At 37.7% G+C, this 13,248-nt stretch overlaps 1 protein-coding gene across 9 annotated transcripts in view; it reads right to left on the reverse strand.

Annotated features, from left to right (window-relative positions):
- Positions 1-2,785: 2,785 nt before the first annotated feature.
- The window catches only part of Lama2 (laminin subunit alpha 2), a 586,947-nt gene continuing 576,484 nt past the window's right edge, over positions 2,786-13,248 (reverse strand). For all 9 annotated transcript variants that reach the window (XM_087190273.1, XM_087190276.1, XM_087190275.1 and 6 more), the window contains 3 exons: positions 6,561-6,691; positions 4,488-4,710; positions 2,786-3,148 (listed from right to left, as the gene is read on the reverse strand). In XM_087190273.1, the coding sequence (XP_087046399.1) occupies positions 2,991-3,148; positions 4,488-4,710; positions 6,561-6,691 (512 nt within the window). In that variant the 3' untranslated portion in view covers positions 2,786-2,990. The remainder of the gene's footprint in view (positions 3,149-4,487; positions 4,711-6,560; positions 6,692-13,248) is intronic.

The raw sequence follows: 13,248 nt of genomic DNA on the forward strand, positions 1-13,248 counted from the left end.
AACTACAATCAACCTATAGGATTACATGTATAGACGCTTAACTAATATTGATCCATTAGGAAGCAAGTCACATAGCAAGGGTAGATGGTTAGCATCATTAACCTTGGCTCATCTGTGACTTCTAAGACCGAAACATTTTTTGAGAAGGGACGGTTCCAGATGTTCTGGTCACCCACTTGAGCGACCGATGCCCATTTGGACTTACTGGGCCAGGTGGTGCTGATTACAATATAATCTCAAGTTGTTTCTGATCTCTTAGGGAGGCATGCAGGCCTGTCCATTGCATCTTTATATCGAGGCCTGGCCTTCTTCAGATGCACCTCCAGCTACAACTATGTTGTCTGTCTTTTTCCCGCTGACTTCCTTGGAGCCCAGTCCCTCCTTGATTGCATCTTTCTTTCTATCTAACTTACCTGCCTATCATAGTAGAGAGACTGTACTTTGTACTTGTAAAATTGACTATAGTGTTTTATTTTCATGTTAGGCATATTTTCCAATTTTATGCACAGAATAACTCAGTAAGTAAGCACATCAAAGCATGAGAGTTTTAATTTGTCAAAGTAGTCTTTACTTTGTTAAGCAGACAATCTAGAAGGGCTTTGTAGTTGGGGATAACAGGCTAACTCCAAGTAGGAGGAAATAGTTATGATTTTTAAAAACTGCTAATTGAAGCTTTAAGCGTCTGCCTGTGTTCTTAGTGCTGAAATCTGCTCCTTCTTTATTTTTCTTTGTCAATGGTGTTCACAATGGTAACTTTAATGAAAGCCCCCTCACAAACATTTTTCTTCTAAAGTGCCAAGCACCTTTTTAAAGAAAAAGGCTGAGAACCTGGTAGGAGTGGGTGTTTGGAAAATAAATGAAAAGGATTCTGTTTATGATTGCTGTGGGTGGCAAGAGGTGAGAAAATCATTGAGTAGATAAAGGTTGGGAGAAGAAAACATTTTATCTTGCTTTGGGATAAAGTTAATTTGATTTTAGAGGTAGGAAATTAATTTAAAATATGCTAAGAAAAACTTTTCCCTTTTGTAAAATTTTCTTATTTCTCCTCTTAAAGTTTAGACAAACTTTGTTCTTGCCACTTCATGAGCCACTCTGGAGTTTTGATTTGTACACCCTGGATTTAGCCCCAACCTGACCCAGTAAATTCTTCTTGGGCCCAGGTGCAACTTTCTGGGGACCACATTGGAAAACTTATTGGGGGACTTTGCTGCTTCCAACCGTCCCATTCCAAGGTGTTTATTTACAAATTGATGTCAGCAGGCCTTGTCTCTGATACACATATCCATGAAGTACCTTTACTTTCAAATGTATATATCTTTCTGTGTAGAATTCAAGAAAGAAAAGTGTCGGCTTTTTAATTTAAGACATCTAGCAATTTTATTCTTGTTTATCCCACTCGATATCTAGAGTAAACGCCTAAACTCATGACAGGGTTCACTGCAGCAGAAGTAATTATTTTCACTTGCAGAACACATTGGCTTTCAAATGCTTTTATTGCTCAAAGTTTGATTAAAAGACTCACTAGATTCAAATTTTTTTGTATGCATGGAAATGGCCAAGATAAAGCTAACAGTACGATTCTCAGATGACTATAAAACCTCTTCATCTGGAAGATGATTTTTCTCTTTAAAATAGAGATTCTCAACCTTGATAATACACTAGAATTGCTTGGGAAGGTTCAACAATCCTCATATCCAGGCTATAGCCTAGTCCAGATTAGAATCGCTACTCCAAAAACAAGGTTTTGTTCTGGGAATTTTTGGTTGTTGTTGTTTTTTTAAATTTCTCAGCAATTTCCTGAACATCTGAGCCAATGGTGAGAATTTCTGGCTCTAGAATGGAATTGTGTGCACAAATTATGTAGCTCTAGTGGTCACTGCTAAAATGCCAGGAGTACATTCACAGCACCTGGAATGGAAACTAGCGCCTTCATTCCCACAGTGGAGAGGACTGACAGAGAAGATTATTCCCCTTATACTGAAATTTTCATAGTGAGGGAAATCTACTGTTCTTTGAAATGTGCTGAAGTATTAGTCTATCACCATTTCTTCTGAAGATGGCAAACAAAACATTTCATTCTTAAGTTTATGAATAAAATCTAGGCTATAGACCGCTTTGGAGATGACTAAAATAACAAAAGACAAAATAGCAAAATTGTAGGATATGAATTTGGTAGGCCAAATTATAACTCAGAAAGACTTTGTGAAGTGCACCTTTGAAGTATCTGGTGGACATTCCAGCAAGATTCTGCTCCCTGTGCACACAGATTATAAAATTCACTATGAATCTAGAGAGCCCACAGGCTGATACTGTAGTATCAAATGTGTGCTTAATTGTCATTCTGCAGCTTGGTTCTAGTTTCTCCCCAAAGCCTATAAATCATTATCAAACAAGAAAACCAAGTAATTAAGCTCTGTGTCCTGGATCTGATCTATACTGTCTACCTTCAGCATAAAAAGGCATTCACTCACATGGCTAGTTAAACTCTCAAATAATGAACTTGGATCAAGGAAATGATTTGCTAATGCTTTTACACACATAGGGAGTAAGGCAGCTGATTTCCTCCCAATCACAGATGCCAAGTCCACTTGTTTTCAGTGGCTCGGACAGAAAGCCAAAGCCAATATACATGGAAAAGAATGATAAAAGTATTAGTAGGAGTCAGTTTAAAAGCAGTTGCCTTCACACATTATATCTGAGCTCTTTTTCTTGAGATGACTCCATGCCATACTGCCAACTTAATAGCTTACAAATTTTTATCCTTAAAATCACACAAAACAAGCAATTGTTGAAATGAAATAATTGGTTTAATACTCATAAACTTGAGAGAGAAGTTGAATTAGAATTCAACTGGGATCTGAATTAGCCCCACCTGAATATAGAGAGTACCATATACATGTGCAAATTAGGTTTATTAATACACATAGGCAAAATGTATTTGTTCTATATGATATACTTGTTTGCATGGACCCTTTTGGGGTTCAGCTGATTTAGTTGCCTGGGCATGATACAGGTTGGACACCCTTCAGTTCCAGGGCCTTGCTGAAGTTAATCTCCAGGGGCTTGCCTGTTCCTTTCGTGAGCCTCAAGGAGCGGATACAGCCTCGGAATCCAATGCTGGTGGTCAGGCCAAACTGGTTGAGGCCATCTGAAAAGACAAAGCAAGAAGGCTCAGAGCCAAGTGTTCTACCACGGAGCTACACCCAAGCCTGGAGGGCTCAGTTTTGAAATGCTGCTGTGTGAAATGCTAAGAGTGTGTAGCCAGCTGTTAGCTTGAGATTCAGTGGGTATCTGTCTTCCACAAAGTCAGTGGTTTTGTTTTTAGGTTTACTAACCGATTTGTAGCAAAATATCAAATTTTTAATGGTTACTATGAAAAGTGGAAACCTCTGAGATGATGAATTTTAATATCAAACAAATATTTTGGTTTGGAATGAACATATTTAAAACTGTGACTTAAAACTATAAAGTTGTATTTAGTGCAACAAAGAGATTGATCAAATGCTTCAGATGTTGAGTTAGGACTTGGGTTTTTAAAAGTGATTTTATCGCTTCCTGACAGTGAAAACATAAATCCCCAAATGATAAATTGGCTGGAAGCTCACATAAAATTTTCCTCCTTTTACGAAGGAGACCCATTGGTCAGCAGGCCCATTGGGTGCTAACCAAGCCCTCATTCCAAATATTTTGAATGGATAAGTACTGTCTCCTTCACAATATCGTGGAGGTGTATCCTGATTGAAGGAAGACTTTTTAAGATCTATGTCTCACTACTTCTGTATCTTTTGCTCTGTCAACCACTGCTGGGTCCTCTATATTGTGCTTGTTTCGTTAAGCAGCCTTAGCTCTTTATAGACAGGGACAAAAGTTCCTCTTGCCAAAATGATGAAAAGACCTATCCAATTGTCTGTGTATTACAGTGTTTATTAAGAAGCACTGAGTTTATTCCTCCAATTGTCCACTTTTGTTTATGGGCACTTCACATAACTCTCTGTGGTTTGTGTGCTATACATAATGTGCTACAGAAGGACTTTGAATACAGATTTATTGCTTGGTTTCTTGGTAATATAGTCTTTACTAACCCAAGGGGGAAATTAGCTCCATTTAACCCAATGATTTCCAGAACTGGAGGAAGTAAGTTCCACAATACTTAATGATCCCTCTGGTATATTCATTTTGAAAAATCAGAAAGAACACCAGCTCTGGCCTCAATTGGTGTTAAATGCCTCATATCTTATGTAAGCACTTTCATTTCCTCTAGCCTTCTCCTCCTCATGGATAAGACATTGGGGGCTAGCATGAAAAGTTCAGTCCCATGTGGCTTGTAATCATTTCACAGACTGGGAAATTTGGGGCAACGTGTTATTTATGAGAGGAGATTCTAAAGCTAGGGAGCAAGTGCATGTAAGTACACATTCTTGGCCATGTTTGTATACATAAAAATGCTTCAGATCCACAGACAATCAGCAATGAAGTTCAACACTTACCTGGGAAACCACCCACAAACACAGGGTCATTGGTGTCAGCTGACGTGGATGCCGGGCTGGGGCTCTGCGCCTCCACCTGGTTCCCATCCACTGTGAGCTCGAGGCGGTGTTTGATCTTGTTGGCAGTAACTTTATGCCACTGTCCATCACACAAATGCCCCGGGATCCCAGCATTGTAGATGGCAGTGAAACGACCAGCACCATTATCCACGTGAAACATAAGCTACAAAGTAGGAAATTGCAGTCACGGATGGTTTCATTAGAGGATTATCATGACGGTTCACACAATGAAAGTTCCAGGTCACTCGGCAAAGAAATCAGGTGGACTCATTTGAAGTGAACATAATTAGGGCACATTAAACTTAAAAAACAAAAAACAAAACAACACACATTAAAATTTAAATCTAATTAATAAGAGTCACAAATTATGTCTTTTGTGTTTAGCCATTGTTTGTATTAATAGGGAAGGCATATGAAGCTAGTTCAGAAAAATCTGAAGTCAGGCAACAAAAAGAAAAGAATGTAATATACACAGCAAAATTCCACCACCTATTCCTATACAGCGAACCTCATAAAACTTGTAGAAAAAATGTTGTTTGAAGCAATTCATTAATTTGGGTTATAAACTCTAAGGAATTTTTAAAATTTTGATGTTTTAATTGTATTTCTTTTCCTTACTGGATTCCATTTTATATCAAGATTGAGAGTTACATAAAGTACCTTTTTGGGCAAGTTTTATACCACAAGTGCCAAAGACCCAAGCCAGAGGCCAGTTAAATCCATAACATTGAAGAACACAGATTAGAAGCCCTCCTATAAATGAGAAGAATTTGTTTTTAGTAATATGGAAAGGCTCCTGAAATTAGAGATGCCAGAATTCTTTTGAAGCTGATGAAGAAAAGAAACACTAAAATATTAAAAACATTAGTCAATTTGGCAACACATTTGACAAGGCCAAAAAAAAAAAAAGAAATAGGGGTTTTAAAAAGCATTAGAAATGTGAGTCAATAAAAGTTTCACTTATTTATTTGCACTTCTCATCCTTTCTACACATAGTGCTGTAACATTAAGGAAGAATTTTTGACAGGATTTTGCATGTAGAAGAGACTTGATGAGAAGTCACAGGACAGAGTGACATGTGCATCATAACTATGGCTATAAGCAGGTGAAGAAATGAAGCTTACTTGAAAAGGTGTATTGAAGACTTGACAAAACTGTTCAATGTTGCTTATTTGTTCACACACACCCCCACCCCCTTAAGGTCCTTGAATGTTTTTTCCACACTGTCTTTGAGGACTTTTTGAAGACTGAAGGAAGGAGGAGCCAAGGGAAGCATATTTTAGGTCATTATGTAGTTTTTCTTCTTGGGAGGCAACAGTGTCCAAAGGTTGGAAATAGGAACAGAGTTGAAATGTAATTCCTATTTAATAGTCAAAGAGGGAACTTGTGAAAGCTTTTGGTTTGCCTCCACTTTTTGCCTGCTGTCTGTCGTACAAAGTACAGGTAAACAGGTCATTTCACTGCAGGCGTCATTCACAGGGAGGCTGGGACTAAAGAGGTATTCAGAGCTGAATTACCCATTGTAGGCAAAAACACTTCCATAAATTTGCTTTTTAAAAAATGTTTTGATGCTTTTAAATAAAAATTGAGAGACTGATGTTTTAGCAGACCAGCTTGACTTCTGAGATGCCCAACCTGGGAGCAGAGGCAGACTGACTAGAGAACCTGAACCTTTTCTTTTTCCTCTGGAATGAAGAGTTTCATAGACTGTGTTCGCAAAGAGCAGATAAACCGTGTATCACAGCAATGCAGCCAGAGCCTAAGATCTGAAACAATTTAGTCCATTATGGTCAATACAAGGGCCTCGCTGTAGGATTAATACACTGAAAGTTTATGCTGGTCCACAGAATAATTATGATGAAAATATACACAAATTGAGAAACTCTGAAAGAATGGAAAGATACAATCCAGCTTTTTTCTTAACCCCCAAAAAGCAAGACTTCGCAATACATTTCTCTACTCGTGAAAAACAGTATCTTGAAGAAATCAAAGCTGTGTGTGGCCATTGCTCACCTGCCCATCGATCATCTCGATGCCCATCCCGTCCATTTTCTGACTGCTGATTCCCAGAAGGACCCCTGTGGTTCTAGTGGTACGGAATTCAAATTCAACCAGAAGGTCCAATCCTACTTTGAATCCACCAACTGTAAAATGAAGATTTTTTAAAAATGTAGATTAGAGTGTAGGAATTACTAATTTAAAACTGGGCGATGCAATGGCTATATTAGATTTCAATTTATGCTAACCAATTCTAATGAAAACTGAACTTTCTCAATACCCAAAGACCTATACTTTCACCTCGGTGTTAGAAACATACATTACAGCTACTGCTTATTTGCATGGTTGCTTTCCCTTCTAGACTACCAGTTCTGTGAAGGCAGGGAATTTGTACTGCTCAGCATTTTATTCCTATACTCATCAAAGTATCTGGAGCACAGTGAAGGTTGAATAGATATTTGTAGAATGAATGAATGAGTGAAAACACACTGAGATTGACTCAAAGAACCTCAAAGCCAAGTAAGATGATTTTAAAAGTCTTTCTGTTGGATAAAGTAAAACATTTCAATGATTATTCATAAAATTTTATTAAGGCACTCCAAATGGCATCACATTGATCTGAAAGGGTTTAATGCTTTCTAAATATTTTATTAATAAAGAGAAATGGCAAATAAAGTTTCCATGGGAAGATTCTGGGACATAAATGGACTTTTCTAGTTCATCTGATACATTCTTTTTTCTATGATTTTTCATACTTGATTTATTGATTTATTTAACCTTTTAGGAAGTATTTCAGATACTTCTTTTATGAAGAGAGTGATTTATTGAGATCAGGCCAAACCACATGAACTATACGGAGTATTAGGAAAGAACACATGGAAATATTCTTGTTTTCTCTTTCTTCGGGAAGAAATAAAGGTTATGTGCAACCACACATAACTGCCTCCAGTGACAGGGTCCCTGTTATGTAAAAGACTTTGTTCTATTCAGAATCTTGATGGGTTTGGACTGGCAAAGGTGGATTTACAGCAGATTTTTAAAGTAAAGGGTAAAAGAAGCTGAATTGTTCTGCAGAATAAAAGAGAGGAAGAAGGAGAAGAGAGGAATGAAGTGAGGCAGTTCAGCTGAGCACAGAGGAATGGAGAGGCCAATGAAAGCACCTGTGATTGGGTGCCTGGAAAGCTTTTAATAGCAAAGATGTCAACACTTGACTTGAAGTTGTGTATTTTCCAGTGAAGTAATCTCGAAACACCCAAGTCTTAAGTAAGTTGTATTACTCGGTGTGTTAAGAAGATGGCAGGAGTTGTGGAAACTGAGAGAAATTGATCCCAAACCCAAATAAGCCAGGGGCGTGGCAAGCAAATCCATAGCCACGGAAGCTGAAGGAGAAGCATGGTGTCCAATCTGACTGAGAGAATGCCGCCATCGTGAACTGTACAAGTCTTGGGGGAGACTTTGGACTTTTATAGTGCGTGAAATCTGGGGCTCAACATAACCTCCAACGTTTAAACATTTAATATAGCCCATGCTTTTCAAATTTCTCCTTCTGCATGGGTGAGGTTTCCCATGCAGACCTTGTTGAGTTGCCCTAATCTTCTGTATGAGTGTTTAAGTCATCCTCTAAATCTTTGCTCAAATGTCAGTTTCTTCATGAAACCTTTCCAGATGTCCCCAACCAAAATTAATCTTTTTCTAAATATCTATAGAATATTGCTTGACTGTCTTTTTATAGATTTTAATCATTATTACCTGCCATCTTGTGACTTCTGAGCAAATTGATCTCTTATCTTTTAATCATCTATCATCTATCTATTGTACTGGGGATTGAATCCAGGGAGCACTGAAATACATCTCCAACCCTTTTCATTTTATTTTGGGACAAGGTCTTGTTAAGTTGCCTAAGTTGGCCTTGGACTTGGCATCCTCCTGACTCACCATCTTGAATAACTGGGATTACAGATGTGCACCACACTTGTCATGATCATATATTCTTAAGGGAAGACACTTCATCTTATTTACTTCTCTGTTTCCCATAATAACTAGCATATATTATGTACTTATTAATTTTTTTCTAGTGAACGAAGACAAATGTCTATGAAATCTTCAGTACTGGATATTTGATCTTAAAATTTGTTAATGTCAGATTTTGTTGTTGTTAAGCAAGGTTAGTTCCAATTTTTCTTTCCAAACTGTATGTGGATGACCAGTGATCCAGACCTACAGTGGAAATGAGGTGGAGGGAATACTTAAAGAAATCCAGGGAGGGTTGTCATCTATTATCACTGTCAATAAGAAATTAGCACAAGTACACATGCAGTGTGTCAGTGTGTGTGTGTGTGTGTGTGTGTGTGTGTGATAAAATGGAGCCTTGCAAGGAACTGAAGAGAGAGAAAGAAAGCATGACGGTATCTCATCCTGAAAAAGGCAGCTGGGAAAACTGGAAGGTAAAAAAAATCACAGTGTATAAACATACAAGCCTTCTCGCAGAATTACATTTATTTTGATGTTATTGAGCTCTTGTGAGAAGATGGAATACACTTTCCAAATAGCTTTTTACTTTATTAGTTATCATCAGAATCAATATATCTGAAATTTAAGAGACAATTTTATTACTTCTAGAAGCGCATTTCTAATTTAAATGAAGAATACTAAAACTAGGACTCTGAGACTTTTATTTTTTGGTATAGGTAAGAAGTTACAATGTAGAGAGACCAATGAGCAGAAGGTGAGGACCTCAGTTGCGTGGAGCAGGGCTTTGTGCCTCCCACTCTCCAACTCCCAACAACCTCCCCCCCTGCCTCTGGCCTCCTGGCTGTACTGGTACCTGGTTCCACACTACAGAGGCACAGGGGGTCATAAAGGCCACTGTTTTAAGCTCCAGAAGATAGAGGAGAAGTGAACAACAAACAGAGGGCCTCTCTCAGGCTCCTTGATGAAAACTGAAGCCCACTGGAAAAGTGAAGAGAATCTCTACAATACAGGCACATGAGACCGTGGTACTTGGTAAGTTGGAGGGGTCATCACCACCCATCAGAACCTGGACTATCTTCAGGGGAAGGGCAGCTGGAACCTGCAGTAGAGCCTTGCAGAGTTCAACCCTGCAGGAAGACAGGGAGCTCAACTTGGGCCTTGCAGCCAGAAATCTGCCTAAATCTCACAGGTCTGTGACTGGTTTACTGAGACTCATTGACTTATATCTGCACACTGCTGCCTACGTTGTCTATTGTGACAGCAGAGACATACCCTGAAGGAGGCCCTTCATTTTTATTTTTGATTTGTTATTTTCAAAATTATTCTTTTCTCTCTTAGTTTCAATTTTTAATTTTTTCTACTCTTCAAATTTTTCTTTTTTCTTCTCTTTTTCCTTTTTGGCTTTTCTTTCTCTCTCACAGATGCTCTCTCACTGTTCCACATTGTTCTTCATCTCCTTTTTTGTTCCTGTTCTGGCTCTAATTCGAATTTCTTCTTTATTTTTCTTTTTCCTTCTCTCGATTGTCATTAGTTTTAAAGGGAAGTAAATAGTTTCTAGCCTCCTTATTGCTGTTAGGTTGTTCTGTTCTTGTATTTGTTCTTTCATTCTGTCTTTTCCTCTTGTCTTCAACAGTTTCCTAGAGTTTGCATGATTTTCCTGTGCCCTCTGGCCTCACTACTAACCTTTCCCTAACCTTCTACCTATCTATCCCTTCCTCCCCAACTCCTTCTAAGTCCCCATCCTGAAGGGTAAAGTTGCTATACTGAAGAGTTTATTCACTATAAACATATGTTGGGCTGGTCCTCGATATTGATTTAATTCACATAGTTAAAGGTGATAGATTAATAACTACCACAAATTGTCATTTTCTAAGCTGTGCTTGATGCTATTGTGTTGCTGATTGTATCACTCGGGCTAAGGTGTTGTGATTGATCTAATCAGTTGTCCTTCCTGGTATAATGAAAATGAGATAGCCTCAGAGTCATTACAGACTCAAAACCTAAAGACCAGCTATATATGGAAGACAACTCTGAGAAGCAATCATTCCATAAGGGTTCTAAATGCAAGCAACAAAGATACTTACGATAAACAATATTGAAGTATCAACCCAGGAATTGAAGCAAGGGCAGTACCAAAAACAAAAATGAGAAGGCATTTAAGCAAGGCACAAACCCAGACTTCCACCCCACAAAAGGCAAATTCTGGGAGAAATGAGGTGGAAAAGTCTGATAATAAACCACCTGGACACCCTGAACTGATAGCACAGGAAGTAACAAAACAGATGAATAAGGCTCGAGAAAAATTAAAAACAGAAATAATTTCCCAGATAACTACAGAAATGGTGAGCAGAATGAAAGACATGATTAGAGACTTGAGAACAGAAACAGATTAAAAAGAATAGATGAGCTCAAGACCATGATGGAAACCATGAATGCCCAGCATAGGAAAGAAATGGAAACCACAAATGCCCAACATAGGAAAGAAATGGAATCCATGAAACAGATTCAAACAGATATCCAGGAGATTAAAAACTCTATTGAAAGCATACACAGCAGACTGAGCCAATCTGAAGACAGAATATCAGATCTAGAAGACAGGATGGTGGTCAGTGACCAAGAAAAGAGAGATCTCTTAAAAATAGTAAGGGACCCATGAGAAATCAACCCAACAGCTCCTAGATGATGCAAAGAAGAATAATATAAGACTGATAGGAGTCCATGAAAACGCAGGAGAAAGTACAGATGACATAAAAAAACTGTTCATAGAATTAATGACAGAAAATTTCCCAAATAGAGTAAAAGAATTTGACAGACACAATAAGTGAGGCATATAACACTCTGACTAGCCATGATAAAAAAAAATCTATGCCTAGACACATAATAATCAAGATCCTGCAAACCCAACAGAAGAAAAAAATACTACAAGGAGTTAGAGAAAAGAAACAAATCACATACAAAGGAAAGCCCACCAGAATCGCAGCAGACTTTTCAACACAAACTCTCAAGTCAAGGAGAGCCTGGAGTGAGGTATTTCAAGGCCTAAAAGAAAACAACCTCCAACCTAGACTGATGTATCCTGCAACACTATCTCTCAAAATTGATGGAGAAATAAGATACTTCCATGACAAAGAACACCTGAGAAACTTCATGAATACAAAACCAGCACTCCAAACAATTCTAAACATATCCCAGAAAAAGATAATGAAAGTCACATCTCCAAGAGGCCCAACAGAACAAATTCATCAGGCAAGGCAAGAAATTAAAAGGAGAGGGAAAAAAATAAAAAAGAACCAACAACAGGACAATAACATGACAATGATAAGTCAGTACATATCAGTTATAACCATCAATGTTAATGGCCTCAATTCACCAATTAAAAGAAATAGACTGGCAGAATGGATTAAGAAGCAAAGCCCAACAATATGCTGTACACAAGAAATGCACCTAGTTCAAAAAGGAGCTCATAGACTGAAAGTAAAAGGATGGAAAACAGTTCTCCATGCATAAGGAACCTGGAAAAAAACAGGGGTAGCTATCTTATTTGCAGACAAAGTAAATTTCAAACCAAAACTAATTCAGAGAGACAAAGAAGGACACTACATCCTTGTGAAGGGAAAAATCCAAGAGGAAGAGATGACAATCATAAATATATTTGCACCAAATACTAATGCCTCCATCTATAAAAAACAAATATTAATGGACATGAAAAATCAAATAAGCACTAATATAATTATAGTGGTGGACCTCAATACCCAAATGTCACAAATAGACAGATCATCTAGACAAAAATTGAACAATGAAATACTAGAACTGAACCAAACTTTTAAACAAATGGACTTAGTAGACATCTACAGAGTGTTCCACCCCACAGAATCAGAATATACATTCTTTTTGGCTGCACACAGGTCATTCTCCAAAATAGACCACATACTAGCTCATAGAACATGTTTAAGTAAATGCAAAGGAATTGAAGTTATCCATGTATATTATCAGACCATAGTGCAATTAAACTGGAGATCAACAGCATAAGAAATCACAAGAACTTCACAAACACATGGAAATTGAATAGTACTTTCCTGGACAACCAATGGGTCACAGAGGAAATGAAAGAAGAAATTAGACAGTTTTTACAATTAAATGATGATGCCAATACAACATACAGGAATCTATGGGACACAATGAAAGCAGTTCTATGAGGGAAATTCATAGTACTGAATGCCCACACTAGGAACACAGAATGAGCTCTATTAAACCACCTAATGCTGAATCTTAAGCTCCTAGAAAAAGAAGAGCAAGACAAATCCAAAGCTTGTACAAGGGAGGAAATTATAAAGATCAGAGCAGAAATCAATGCAATGGAGACTAAGAGAATGATACAAAAAAAATCAATGAAACAAAGCAATGGTTTTTACAAAGAATAAATAAAATCGATAAACCCTCAGCCAACCTTATCAAAAAAGGAAAGAAAAGGCACAAATACATGCAATTAAGAATGCAAAAGGTGAAGTCACAACAGATCCAGCAGAAATCCAGAGGATTATCGATACCTACTTTGAGGACCTGTACTCTAATAAAATGGAAAACACAGGAGAAATGGACAGATTCCTAGATACATATGAATTGTCAAAGTTAAATGAAGAAGATATAGAAATTCTAAACACCCCAATTACAATGAGTGAAATTGAAAACGTAATTTAAAATTTACCAACAAAGAAAAGCCCAGGTCATGATG

The sequence above is a fragment of the Heterocephalus glaber genome, unplaced genomic scaffold (assembly GCF_053883595.1).
Source record: "Heterocephalus glaber isolate CG9 unplaced genomic scaffold, H.glaber_assembly_v1.0 deba00001550, whole genome shotgun sequence".
Taxonomy (NCBI): domain Eukaryota; kingdom Metazoa; phylum Chordata; class Mammalia; order Rodentia; family Bathyergidae; genus Heterocephalus; species Heterocephalus glaber.